Below are 15,329 nucleotides of genomic sequence, written 5' to 3'. Positions count from 1 at the left end.
CAATTCTGAGATTTTTGAGTAGGCAGAGGAGTATTTTGTTGTTGACTTGGAGAAGTAGTAGTAGTGGTCATGTAAAATTGTGGTTGCAAAGTAAGAGGTAGAGGAGGCTGCAAAAACGGTGGTGGAGATAGAACAGTAGGATTGTAATAGGTAGTAGGAGGGCGTTGTGGGTGAGAGCCATACAAAGAACCATATTGGGGATCAAATTAAAGATAACAATGAGATACAGTATGGCCAAATTTTGTTACATACTTGGCATTAAACCGAACCACGACCAATGTGTCATTCACAACAACCCTGATTGTCGCGACCATGAAAAGTATAACCTCCACGAGAGAACTGAGGTTGATGATAGATGTAGAACCAATGAGATTGAGGCTAAGCCATTGTATGATTACGCAAAGAACCTGTTTGCGAGTTGGTGTGAGTGAGAGAGAAATTAACCCCAAATTGTTTAACCCTCTCAATGTGGGTTTCTTGTGCAACAAGTAAGGATTCAATTTCTTTAAAGGAGAACAAGTATAGTTTGTTGATTATCAAGGAAATAAAGGACTTGTATTCATCGGGAAGTCCTTCTATGAATATCGATTTGCTTTATGATGGAGAAAGGTTCACCTATTGATTGCAGAGAATGAACAATGGTTTTGGTATGGAGTAAGAAGTTCGTAATAAAGCGGTCACCTTTCTAATACTTCTAAGCTCTATGCGCAACTGACGAGTTGTAGCGTTGGTTTGAGTATGAAAATAGGCATGAATCTTGTCCTCGAGTTGAAAAGAATGAGCATAGTCAATAACCCTTGGTAGAAATGAAGATGAGAGAGATGAATGGAGCCATGAAAGAAGTTAGTCTCGCATTTCCCAGAGTGTGTAATCAGGATTTTCTTTCCCCAAGCCGCATTCGGGAAGGGAGAGAAATTGAGGAGGAATTAGGGGATTAACAACTAATCTACTTGTAGTTTTGCTTACTAAACTATGGCGGCGACTCCCTTTGTTTTACTTAGTTTTATGTTTCCCCGTCCCCGTGATTTCGGTTGATACACCTACATCAAGTATCCTCTAATTTATCTGAACAATTCTATATTTTTTTTCTAGTCTTAGTTTGAATATCAAAAAAATAAATCAAAATAGAAAAATTAACTATATCATTCTTTGTCTTTTTTGGAAGAGTTCCTAGTTAAACTAATAAAACCTTTAATAGAATGTAAATCCAAATTCAACTCTTTGCCTTGTTAAATCATACATAATTTCTCTTTCTCTAAAGCATTTAAATGGAATAGGTGATAATAGCCAAGTAAACTAGTTTAACTAGAGGGTTACTTCTAGCTTTTATAAAATGAATAAATTGTATAGATGTGGAGAAATGCATACTAGGAAAATAGTTTTTGTAACCACAACAGAATTCACAAAGAAATATGACATTCAAAAAAGATGTGAAAAGTGTTTTCCACGTATTGTTTACATAAGGAACACATAGAGCTCATAGAAACTCCTTTATATTTAATCTCTTTATTAGTAGGCATCATATTTTACAACAACTTCTAAATAATCAGAGTTTTATTTTGGGGTTGGAATTCACCTATATCAACTTCCCCAAATCCAATGAGACATAAGATTTAAGCAAGAAAAAAAAAATCTAGCAACCTTCTAACTCAACAAACTAGAATCATCCAAATACCAATTAGGGATATCATGTAAATTATGAGAATCAAATATATATTTTTTTATAATTTAAGTGTATTACATGAGATATGAGGTAAAGTCCAACAATTACCATTCGATGTCTACAAGACTTTAGTAGTGTAACGAAGATGTTTTTACTTCACTATTGCTCTAAGTCACAATTTAAGTTATCAAGTGGTGAGAAACTGAAAGAAGAGTTTTAACACACCATGACATGTGTAAATGTGCAGACTTAAGTTATAATGAACTTCCTTGGTCCATTATTCTTAGGTTCAATTGTTAATTTAAGTATTAATTTGCATAAGATGTTTGTCTCTTGTGTGTCATACTCAATGTTAGTCATCCATAAAGCATTATTAGTTGATATTTTATTTGTTGAATATCTTTTATGTATATATTCATGTCTGGTCTATATGGTTATGTGTGTTATTTTTTTAGTGAAATCAAATTGTTATGGTTTGTTCATTAAAACATTTTTTCTATATATAATTTATTATGTTGGAATTGTATTCTAATAGTTTACCTTGTCTGTGTTATTGTGTTGTGAACTACTATGGTTGTAATATATACACAAGTCGATAGAACAAAAGCAGAAAGAAATTTGAGTTTTACGTGTGCCTATTTTTTTTGTAGAAGTTTGTATTTATACACATATATTTGGTATATTTTTAAATTTTATTTTGAAAGATTATATGTTTTGTGATAGTGTTACAAAATACATAATTTTGTGAGGGTATTACATAAATGAAATTAACATTCCAACATATAAATAAAAGAGATAAATCATAAAAATATACAAAATACCAACAGAAGATACTTATTAGTAGAAATTATATTATCTTCTTAGAATTATCAAAATCTAGATTTTTAGATTCAAAATTTGATGATAAAAGCTCTATAGAATTATTCATAACATTAAAACAATTATTTACTTTTAATAAAATTTGATACAATTCATATGAGGCTACTATTATAAATAAAAGAATTATTAATGTATAAAGTAAAAGTAGTATTATGAATTTAAAATCAATAAAAATATTTATTGGACTTAATTAAGTTATAGCCCGTCATCAATATTTTCAATTAAGTACTTATTACAAAATTTGTCCATTAAATTCAAGTTTTTTAAATTTTTTTTAATTGAAGATGTTTAATTGTTCTATTAATTGAGTGATGTGGTTGTTTCTCTATCATCTTAATTGTCTCCACATGTTAAAGAATTTCAAGTATCGTTGCTAACATAAAAATGATAACATAAAACGACGAATGACTTTTATTATTTGAAATAAGGTTGGATAACATGATTGTCATGCTATCATATGACTTTCTTATCATCACCTTCAATCATGAACTATCTGAGCATTGATCGGAATGATCTGATGCTCCTTGGTAATTCCCTTGTCATACATTATGTACACAGATAGGTATCAATACTTGATATAAAATATATTCATACAAATATTTAAATTTATATATTTTACAATTTTTAATATTTTTTCATATATATTTTAAAAATAAAATAAAATATTTCTCTATATATATATATATATATATATATATATATATTAAATTTTGTTTATATATAAATAAAGCCTCCTAGAATGATTTCCATTAGAGAGCATGCAATGGTTCGGAAGCATTATAACATGCTTTATATTTATACAAAATATGTATTTAAAATTACATACAACATATGTATATTTTATTTCAAATATTTAAAAATTATAATCATACACATCTGTCTTTATCTTAAATACAAACAATAATTTTTCCAACATTTAAAATTTATATTTACACATATATTACTTTTTGAATCACTTCTAAAAGTATTAAATGCTAAATTAACTTCTTTTATTTCTTTTTGAACATATTAATCTTTACTACAAGACTTATTTAACTAATATAATTCATCCAAAATAGCAAACAAACAATTAAATTTGTCTTTACTTTTTTTATACTTACATACTTAACACTAATCAATTTTACTGCAAAAAATCAACAAACTTAAACCAAAAAGAATAAACCATTAGAAAATGAAGGAGTCGGATGAAAAACACAGTCGCGTTATACCCTATCAGGGAAAGAGAATCTTGATGAGAAAAGATAATAGGTTTTGGAGAAAAAGAGAATAAAGATTTAATATCAAGGTAAAGTTGATATAATTGCAATATTGCTTCCATTGTATCGACGCTCATAATGACTAATAATATATGTACAATAAAAGATTTTAAAATAATAATTTAAGATAAAAGAGATATTTAGAATAATAATTAAAAATAAATTATTTATAAAATAATTAATTTTTAAAATAATTAAAAATAAAATTAATATTATAAAATATGAATACAAAAGAAATTTTTTTTATATATATATTATTATAGATAATGACCGACAGATAACACACAGATTAATAATACGTCACTACAACAAAAATAACTTTAGACAACGGCATAAAATTATGATATAAATTATAAAAACCGTGGTCTAAAGATTAGACCACAATTTTTTAGGTGTGGCATAGGTGAGTGTAGCTATAGATAATAGACAACGGTTTGTAGTATGACAATATTTTTAAAACCGTTGCTTAAAATTCTCACAATAGACAACAGTTTTACATGTTGATTTTATACCTTACCTATGTTTTTAGACCACATTTTTACTAGTTTTGTCCACGTAGTTTAAAGCAACAATTATATAATCATGGATTTTCATGATATTTATACATCATTTATAAAAATGTTGTTCATTATATGTTTAGGCTACATTTATTTAGCCGTTATCTATTTTAGTGTGGTTTAAACTATAAATTGTTGTAGTGCGTGAAATATTATACTAAATACCAATAATACCGGTGGAACAACGTTGATACATGCATATTTTACTTCAAACAAATTCTGAAATATTTAAAATCATAATCTTACACACTTTTCTTTTATGAAATTTAAGTGTCTTAAATCACCCTTAAGGAAAAGGAAAGACAATGAAAACCTTATACCATGGATTCTGTATAGGGTCACCATCTCTGTTTAGCCAAATCTTTTCAACAAGTACTCCACTTGCACCTCTTTAGTGAGAGGCATAATCCGGTTTTCAAAGAGATTTGCAATTAAACTTGGCTTGATTTTATAGGTAGGTTTGGCTACATTATCTGCTTCATCAATCATCACCACTTGGCCAAATGTTTTGGCCTTCAGTTCAACTCTCTTCTTCATTATTGCCTCCACAGATTCATATGTCAGAAACTCTAGCAACAATTTCCTGTCCTGAAAGAGGTTCAGAATAGTGCAACATCACAAAATTAAGTAACTTGAGCATATTTAAAAAACAATAAAAAATATGAATTAATTATACAGAAATTCACTTTTGCTTTAATTGCAGCTTCATATTGAGAAGGGGCATCTTGAAACATTGCCTCAACGACAAATTTGCCATAGTGAATTGTCTTAGAGAGAGCCTGCAATGGTGCTGAAGTATTATAATACATACTCTAAATTTTGTATCACACTATGAAAAAAGAACTCCTTGTAGAATTTAGTAGAATTATTTCATCACATAGCTCTGACCAAGTGATCTATAGTTCACTCCTGCCTTGTTTTTCCAAAACGTTGATTTCAGTACAAAATAATCTAGTTTCAAGTCCAAAAGAGCACACGTTGGAGATGAATATAAAAATAACTCATGTAACAATAACAAAACTTTCATGTATTTTGACCTCATAACACACCTTTTTATGGTATAGAATTGAAGTTTGTGAGCACTATAGCTTGAAAAGGAGTATTGAATGTTAACATTACACATGAATCTTAACAGTACCTGTAAGCAAAGAGTGTACAAACAGCAATAGATCCACACTCATCATTATTTCCTGCTTTTACCAATTCTGGGACGATTTCGTTAAAATACATACTCCAAATCTCATTATTTATATTGATGGAATGAGCATAGTCATGCAGAACCTAGGAATGAGTACACAGAAAAATGGAAGATAGATTAGTCAAAATACAACTGGAACAACCAAAAAATTTTGATCTTACATAACATGATAGAAGATAGAAATCCAAAACCTGTGGGTATTGCATATGTGGAAACATTGGCTTGGGTAAGTATTGAGGAAAAAAAGCATTTTCTTCCTCACTCTTGTATCTTCCCACCTGATTCCAAATGGAAGAAAAGCAAAAACAGTCAAATGATGGCTCTTTTTCATTTAATATATTTTTACTGTGTTAGAATTGTAATAACCTGAGCATGGAGCTTTTCATTTTGCCTGACCATGTACTCAACCAGAGACCCTTTGAATAACATGTCATTGTCATATGCTTCTGAATCTTGAGAATACTAAGCTCTCTCCAAGAGACAGAATATTATGGTATCCTCCCGATGAATCAAAGAGTTTCTGATCTTGTCTAAACTCAAGCTCTTACTTTCATGCATCCTCTTTTTACCTGAATGTCTGTATACAAAGTTGATCAATAATGTGCATCACACCTCAATGAGAAATTCATACAAAAAAGATTGAATCAGTCGGATGGTACCTGCTTTCGTTCAGATGTGTCAGTTTGGTACTTGCTTTTAAAAATGTGTCACAAAAATTCATCAAGAAATGCCAACACATATAGTTGAAATCAATTTTACTAAAAAAAAATATATTAAGAAATTGAAATCAGAAATACCCGATAGAAAATGAAGGAGTGGGAGAAGAGGAAGAACACATAGTCACTCGAGATCTTGTTAGGGAAAGAAAATTTTGATGAAGAAAGATAATAGGTTTTGGAGAAAGATAGGATATTGATTTGATATCAAGGTGAGGTTGCAATTGCAATATTGCTTCCATTGGGTTGAATTTAGTAAAAGTGAAGGTGGTAATAAGAATGATTATAACTGAGATACTGAGATACAACACTTTAACAAGACTAGCTGTGTGAAAAGATATCATACCAAATACCATATTTATACACAAAATGTTGGTGGAACAACCTTCACATATGTATATTTTATTTCAAACATTAATTTCTCAAAATATTTAAAAATTATAATAGTACGCACTTGTCTTTATCTTAAATACAAACAATAACTTCTCCAACATTTAAAATTTATAAATACACGTATTACTTTGTACATTACTTCTAGAAATATTAAATACTAAACTAACTTCTTTTATTTCATCCAAAAATAGATAACAAACAATTAAATTTGTCTTTATTTTTTTCATATTTACATACTTATTACTAATCAAATATACTAAAAAAAAGAATCAACAAATTAAAATCAAAAGTCACTACAAACAAATGTTAATTCTGCAACCATAGTGACACAAATCCATCCACACACGTATAATGAACAAATGTCTTTTCTATTTGGATAGAAAAAAGAGATCAACAAATACATATTTAGTGGAAAAGTCCATATTCACACAACTTTATCTAAAAATGTATGCTTAAAAGAATACTAATGATTTATGCATAACATAAGAAGCAATTTTAAACATACTATTTAATTATAAAATTCATCAATGAATTTAGAATTCGGATAACTTTAAAAAAATGTATTTTTTTATTAAAGCCATTTTCTCTAACTAAAAATTAATTAAACTACATTTTAGTTTTCACATAAAACTAACATTATTAAAGAAAGATTAATTCCCTAGAAACAATCTTCAATGTTTCAAAATCTTTTATAAAAAATAAAAAATATAAGTATTATTGAAACAAACATGATATTGTTATTCATATACATGAACTAAGTGACCATTTAGACAGAGATCACACTATTATTTACAGATAAACTAAGTGATTATTAGGACAAAGATTATTTAGATATGGACTCAATATATGTTAAGTTATATCTCTAATCCATATTCTAAGAATAGTAAACACAGGCTCAATTTCAATGCCCCAAGAGTCAACTTCTCAGTTGTCTCTTCTCTGTACTGTGTGACATAATTAAATATTTTGCTTCCTATTGTATGCTGCTGAAACTATGATACTTATACCAATTTAATATTAATATTATCTTTGTTGATATATATATATATATTTATATATGGAATAAACTTAATAGATGTCAATTCATATAAACAATTTTCCAAAGCAAATGGCAATTACGTTGAAACTATTTTCTCCAATTGCCTTGTCAATAGCAACAAACTTCTTATTTACTTCAAGTAGTTTTACAATATGCTCACTCGCAAATAACTTGCAATTAAAAACCAACACTGGATGCCCACCAGCAAATATTAGATTAAATAAACGTACCACTAGTCACAAGAATTAATTAATACCACAAATATTCAACTCAACATGGTGTTAAACAATCCAATAATTCACTAATAGATAAAGCAGTCAACTAATATCACTGTGTGGAAAAGTAGGTTAATTTGTTATTCAATATTTTGTTATAATGCACATATACGATACGTATCGGATACGACACGTATCCGATACGTCGATACGTTTATTTTCAAAATAATAGGATACAATACGTGATAGATACGTAATATATGAATATTGAAAAATGTACAATAATTCTTACAAATATAATAAATATATGATTGTTAACGTGTGAATCCAAAATTTCTAATTAGAGACCAACTATTTTGGTAGCCAAAACCTGGTAGCTAATGTTAGTGACCAATTTAAAAACCAATTCATAATTGAAATTATTTTAATTATCAATTTAGAGACCAATTATAATTTTTTGGAACTATTTTAGTTGTCAATTTAATCACTATATAGTGATTAATTATTTTTTGTCACTAAAATTGTTCACTATTCAAATATTTTATTGTAGATACGACTTTATAAAGTAGATACTTCATTGATAAGTATTGTTAAAATATACTAAAGTATCAGACACGATACATGTCAAACACGGATATGTGATCAAAATTGAAGTATTGGTACATCATAGGTTGTAACAATACAAAGGACTACAAAAATAAGAGACCAAGTAGTTTTATGCAAAACAGAGAAAGGAAAATTAAATTTTAATTATTGAAGAGTGGTAAGGCTAACGTAGATCATGGATAGTTTGTTAAAGATGACCAGACTAAGGATATTTTGACATTGTAGAAGGAGATTTAATAAAAGATTTATCATGCTATATGAGAAAACAAGTTGGTACCACCCTTTCCGTTCTTTATTTCTTTCCATTACGAATTGTTGTACATACAATATTTCACACCCAATTAAGGACAAAAAAAAAAAGGTAATTATTTGACTTATGACAATGTTTGCGGAATCATCGATTAGCTTTTGTCCTTTGACTCCCCTCTCTTATGGGTAAAGTTGTCAAAACGGATAACTCGACCCAGTTTGACTTAATCTATTACGGGTTGATCACTTAGTAAGTCAATTTAACTCGGCTTACTTGTGTGACCCTTTATTTGTGGATTGGTGAACCAACCGGCTCACCACGGATTTAACCTGGATGAGTCGTGTTCTAAGTGAATCGGATAAAAAATCAACCAGTATTGAAATTTATAAAAAAAATTCAATCCAACCCAACCTAAACCCGTGATGGACCGGGTTGGCTCGTGGGTTTCAACCCATTTTGACAACTCTACTTATGGGTTCATTCTTATTATCAAAATTGTTTGCATGTGTTCTTATTTCTAACAAATTTTTAATAACATGGAAGGTCACATAATAATGAAGTTGGACATTTGCTATCTCAACAACAACAACAATAATAATAATAATAATAATAATAATAATAATAATAATAATAATAATAATAATAATAATGTGATAGGTGGGTGCGAGCTATATTTGTGCATCGTAACCAAGCTAAACTACATTTCCAACAAGTCTATTTAATGGAATTGAACGGGAAACAAAACAAAATTGGGAAAGAAATGTGGATAATAGTTATTTGGACCATCTGGAATCATAGGATAGGAACAATGTTATTTTTAGGCAAAAAAATATAGATGCAGAAGAAATATTTTGTATGACACAGTTGAATGCATGGTCATGGATAAAACATAAACTAAACAATGTAACAATAACATATTCTGATTGATATCTTCGTCCTATCCAAAGCTTAAAATTAATGTAAACCTATAAATAAGTTGGAGACACTATGAGAAATAGTCCTCATTGGTTATGAAAATCATATACACAAAAAATCTTGTCTTGTTTGAGTATGTCAAGTTTTATGCGAGGTTATATTCTCAACAATTGAAAATAGCACAATAGCAAACACAAAGGAAGCAACTAGAACAAGGATTCATGGCTATATAAAGGAATTCACGTAACAAACCAACTTGTAGGAGACAACCAACATGAACTGTGTGATAAACATGGGCACTAGAGCTAATACCAAGGAATGTATATGGTAACCATGTGGCCAAGCTAAAGGTTGGTTAGGAGAATTATCCCTCCATCATGAAATGTGATAAACTTGAACTACGATAACCATCATGAACTGTCCCTCCATAATTTCACAATTTCATCGTTTTATAATTTTGTAATTTTATAGTTTTATAATTATATAGTTTAATAATTTTATATTTGTATATTTTGTAATTTTGTAATTATGAAATTATACATTTTTATAATTTTATATTTTTGTAATTTTATATTTTATAATTTTATATTTCATAATTTTATAGTTACATTTTATATTTTTATAATTTTGTTAAATACAATAAATATTTGGAAGAGATCTCGTCATCACGATCTTTTGTAATAAAATATTGTGTGGCGATAGTACAAGATAACTAGCAGATCACAAAGTTAAGAACAACATTTAACTACTCAATTGAAAATTTTCCAAATTTTAATATAAATCACACAAATTTATTAGAAACTCAATTAAAAATTCTTAAATTTATCATGATTAAGAACACGCTTAAGCCTACTCATTATATAGTAATTGATTTTAGTCATATTATCTCAACAAATTTTTTAACAAACTTTTTTATTAAAAGTTCAATTTATGAATTGAAATGAAAAAATTTGAAAAACAAAAACAAATAATAAAAATATGATTATTTGAAATGAAAAGATTTAAAAAAAAGAAATAATAAAAATATGATTATTCTAACGCTAAAATGACATAAATGTGACCAAATTACTATTCATGAAAAGTAACAATAAAATTAAACAGAAGAAAGATATGTGTCTTCTCACAAATCAAATACAAGTAGCTACTAGTTATCTATCTAATTAACTTTGCTCATGAATATTTTGGCCTTCTCATGAGCTTTTATCAAACACTTTCTAAACCTAGCTATATCAATGGTAACATTTTGTTCAGTCCAATGTACCCTTTTGTGAGGCCATTTTCTTTGAAAAGCACCTGGATCCTTGATCACCAAGCTATCAGCACCATATTTCTGCAACAAGCTACTCTCGTTCACCTCAATCTTGTACTCCAAGTATTCCACCCCCAAATACTTTGGTGGTTTCTCATAGTAAGTTCTTGAAACCCATTCAAGTCCAATTGGCTTCACCTGAACCAACACTGACCCTGGCCTCATGAACAAAAAATTTGTTAACCCTGCACCATGCACCCCCAACAACACATCACTACCATGAATCACCCCATAAACTTTCGCCATAGGAGTGCTTCTTGATGGCTCAAACACATGCACACTAAACCCTAATTCCTCACCCACCTTGATCACGTCTTCTTCGTTCACAATCGCACGGCTGTGAGTTCTACTGATCACTGTCAATTGAGGCTTCTTCTTTTCTTTTGGGTACATAAATGGGGTACCCGATTTTGTGTACACTTTCCCTAGGAAATCACGGAAATGTAGAAGGGTTTTGGGGTTTGGTAACAACAGTTTTGGGTCTATGATCATGGGTCCATGCTTTATCAACCCTAAGGTGGCCGATGGGAAACAATGGACCGTGGATATGTTGTCTGCGCTGATGATCGAACGGTGGGGACTAAACGCAGATAATAACTCCGCGTACTTCTGAAACCACCACAGCTTTCCCTCCGTCACCACAAGTGTTACATCTCGATTAGGGAATAGTGAATTGATGGTGATGAAGAGTGGGATGAAGTTATCGTTTATTTCATGGTAATAGTTTCCTGTGTACCCGGCCGCACTGAATACGAGGGCTGGGGTACGGTGTGTGACAGCGCATGATAGCTTGGGTTGGGCTTCAATAAGATTGAGTTCTTTCACACCGGACATTGCTACTTTGTCACTTTTACGAGGGTAAGGACGGATTTTCAAGGGTGCATGGTATTTATCCTTTGTGTGAGGACCCACGGCAAAGATTGTTGAGGATGCGGAATCTAAAAGTGTTGAGCCGTTGATTGTGCAAAGATCATATTCTTGATGAGAGTAGTCACAAGTGATTGCAGCAGCACTACCATCATTTACATTCCGATCAGGGACCGATCGAGAAATTAATAGCTTGGTCCTTAATTTCACATTCCATGTATTATCTGTGTAGAAAAAATTGAATTATTATTATTATTATTATTATTATTATTATTATTATTATTATTATTATATAAATAATAGTTGTTTGTCAGTCTTGACGGAATTTATTATATATATTACTCATGCTTTTATCATTATTTAATATTTAATTCATATATTTAATATTACTATTGTTTTCATAAATTATGTATTAATGCCAAGTTTATTTATTTCTATTAATTTATGAATAAACAAGTAATATTAAATATATGAATTAAATATTAATAATGTAATAAATTACATTGACAATATATAGTACACTTATATTACTAAGTAAAAATAACGTAATGTAATATGTTAAATATTCTATGTAATATAATAATTATTATTATTATTAATCTTTTATATTTATAAAATGATAGAAAAATTAGTTTTGTGCATAATATACTAAATACATTTTTTATTATTATTTTTTTTTGCGAGTAAAATGATAGATGCATATTATTTGTATTTTAATGTGAAATAAAGTTATATGTACTTTCATAGCGTAAGTAGTATTTGTGAAAAAGGTAATGATAATTTAACAAAATAATATAAAATATTAATAATCTAATTATCTTAATTTTAAATATTTTTTTATTATTTTAGTCAATAATTTTATTTTTATGCTAAACTAAAAATGTTAAAAATAATAATCAAATTACAACAAAACATCAGAAGAAAAGATATCCTAAACCCTAAACTCACACAACCGAAAAAAAAAAACCATATTAATGCATAAATAACATTAAACTCTGATAGTTTTGACAAACTTCTTTTTTTCAAATCACATCAAAATATATTTCTTTTTCCTTTTTAAGTCATACTAAATATTTCTTTTTCATCCTGTCACCTCAACATTATCAAAAGTTTATCAAAAAAAAAAATGTTAAAAAATAATTTTCCAATAACATTGGACTACGTGTGTAAGTAGTTAACATCTTTTCTTAGTTTTACTTATCTTATAATACAAATAGTTAATGCACTATACTAAACGAAGAAGAAGAAAAAAAAAATCTCTTGTACAATATACTTGGTATATAATCAATATAATATAATGTAGTATTGTGGAGTAACCGTGATATGTGATATATTAAGAGAAGAAAAATCAAAATAGGATTTGTAGATTACCTCCTATGACAATAATCTGGAGAAAAAGGATGAACACCATTACTCCAAAACACAAAGCCAATATTGAAAATCTTGTGGTCTTCAATTCCTCCATTGATTTCGCTAATTAGAAAGCCATGTTTAGCAAAATTTTATCAATAACACACTAATTTATAACAAAAAAATAACAAATTAAAATTGAAGCTCTTGAAAATAAATTGATTATCTAAATAGAAAATTGCCCTTAGTTAATGATATACTCACTTTGAAGGCTTGGCTTGTCCTCTTTTCCCACTTTATTCCTCTTAGTCATGTTGATGTGACTCTTAAGATGAAGAACAATTGGAGCTTTGATGGTTGATTGGACAAGAAATATTATGGAGGCATGTTGGCTTTTATATATAATAAGAATTGATATCCATTCATATTAGGGTAAACTTGGTCAAATTATATCATTAACAACTTTTTATAAAATGAAATATAAAACATCTTGAATTCAATAATCTTATTAACTAGTTCATATATGCATTTTCATTGTTAGATAATACATTTATAAAAATTAAATGATGTGAAATTTTTCAAAAATAATGATTAACCTAATAAAATAATCTTTAACTATTATATTAATTAAATTATATTTTTTTTCTAATTTGTTAAAAATTTAATGTAGCTAAATTTTATGCATATATAATGGGATTGTATATATCACTCCAAAATATTTGTCAAGAATCCAATAACTAAAATTTATAGATTACAAACACTTTGATTTTTGTTTTAATGAATAAAATTTGATCCTAATTGTACTTATTTCAAGTCAAAGAAAAAAGAGAAAATCACGTGAAAAAGTAAGTAAACCCACGTTCAAATTTTCATTAGATCATCACTTGTAATTGAGAGGTTATGAGTAGTGGCCTTTGATATTTTGGTGGTCTAACATCCCATTAATTTCATTTTTAATTACATGACGTTGAGTTAATGAGTTGTCATTATTCCTAACTTTTCCCTGAAGTCAACATTTCATTAATGAATTTGAAATTTTATTGTACATATAATAAAGCTTAAATATATTTTATAAATTGTTGGATCGAGCTAAAAGTTTAACAACTAGTATTAGACATATGAATATTTACTTTGACTATTAGACTCTCTTTTTTTTTATCAACAAAGAATGGATATAATTAAGAAAGAACACTTAAGGGGTGCTCTAACCCTTATACAAAACAATCTAGTACATATTGATGCTCTAGCTTGGCATCATAGCACCTTTAAAACAAAAGCTAGAACAATAGCATAACCGTGAACAAAAACTATGGGATAGACTTGTGGATCCAAACACAAAGATCTAGCAGATTCTGCATAATAGAGTTGATCTGCCTCCTTTGAATTGCTATCCTAATCCCTTCTGCTTCCACAAACACCACTTCATTGTGTTTTGGTTGCTACAGAATAGAACAGGCGTAATGGAGGTCTGCAAATATGCTGCATCATAAAATAGTTGTGAACACAGTGGAGGGAGATCTTTGTCGCTGGTAGTGTGTCCTTTTGAGCCTCCAGCAATAGCATCCAAGTTATTCCATATGCCTACGGCTTCACATGTAACTACAATATGTTTTGAACCTTGCTTTGTGTTCCCTTGTACACAGTCACCACCACGATACAATTCCATTTAGCTTTTGAACACCTGCAGTTTGATACCTATCACACTGGAACACACAACATTACCGTATCACATGGATTTTAAGCATGTAAATGGGGATAAAATCCAATCACTATAAGAGAACGTTGTAGTAGGAATCTTATGTTTCATCCATACCCAAGCTACCATTTGAGCATGACTGAAAGTTTCTATAGGGTCCACTTTCCTTTGCTTAAAGATTACCCCATTCCTATGGTTCCAAATTTCCCCTATAGTAGCAAACCACATACCTCTCCAAGCTAGGTTTTGTCTACTATTAAGATTAGCGAGGTGGAAGTGTTTAAAGTTCGCCCTAGGTTTGATATGGTGCATATTACATACCCCCAACCATCTATCACACATATTCCACACCATTTGGGCCACCCTACAAGAGAAGAATAGATGGACTACAGTCTCTTCATATGTGCCACACAAGTCGTA

At 29.2% G+C, this 15,329-nt stretch overlaps 2 protein-coding genes across 2 annotated transcripts; both read right to left on the bottom strand.

Annotated features, from left to right (window-relative positions):
- Positions 1-4,108: 4,108 nt before the first annotated feature.
- LOC114174195 (chorismate mutase 3, chloroplastic) lies at positions 4,109-6,583 on the bottom strand. Its single transcript, XM_028058985.1, is given in 7 exon segments — positions 4,109-4,943; positions 5,042-5,134; positions 5,494-5,510; positions 5,513-5,636; positions 5,745-5,831; positions 5,920-6,130; positions 6,351-6,583. Coding segments are annotated over 7 exon segments (930 nt in total). The 5' UTR covers positions 6,512-6,583; the 3' UTR covers positions 4,109-4,706.
- Positions 6,584-10,843: 4,260 nt separating this feature from the next.
- LOC114174557 (beta-1,2-xylosyltransferase XYXT1-like) lies at positions 10,844-14,879 on the bottom strand. The gene is made up of 2 exons (XM_028059393.1): positions 14,657-14,879; positions 10,844-12,087 (listed from the first exon to the last, which is right to left on the bottom strand). The coding sequence occupies exons 1-2, from the start codon at positions 14,877-14,879 to the stop codon at positions 10,844-10,846; spliced, it is 1,467 nt and encodes a 488-aa protein (XP_027915194.1).
- Positions 14,880-15,329: the final 450 nt, after the last annotated feature.

The sequence above is a fragment of the Vigna unguiculata genome, chromosome 2 (genome assembly GCF_004118075.2).
Source record: "Vigna unguiculata cultivar IT97K-499-35 chromosome 2, ASM411807v1, whole genome shotgun sequence".
NCBI classification, from domain to species: domain Eukaryota; kingdom Viridiplantae; phylum Streptophyta; class Magnoliopsida; order Fabales; family Fabaceae; genus Vigna; species Vigna unguiculata.
The sequence above is the reverse complement of the archived record's forward strand: the minus strand, read 5'-3'. Positions and strand labels throughout refer to the sequence as shown.

What these genes read in the sequence shown, in the direction of transcription:
- LOC114174557 (XM_028059393.1), bottom strand. Translation starts at nt 14,879, where the DNA reads ATGGAATTGTATCGTGGTGGTGACTGTGTACAAGGGAACACAAAGCAA. An exon ending in CATTACGCCTGTTCTATTCT is followed by an intron (nt 12,088 to 14,656) that starts GTAGCAACCAAA and finishes TTTTCTACACAG; the next exon opens with ATAATACATGGAATGTGAAA.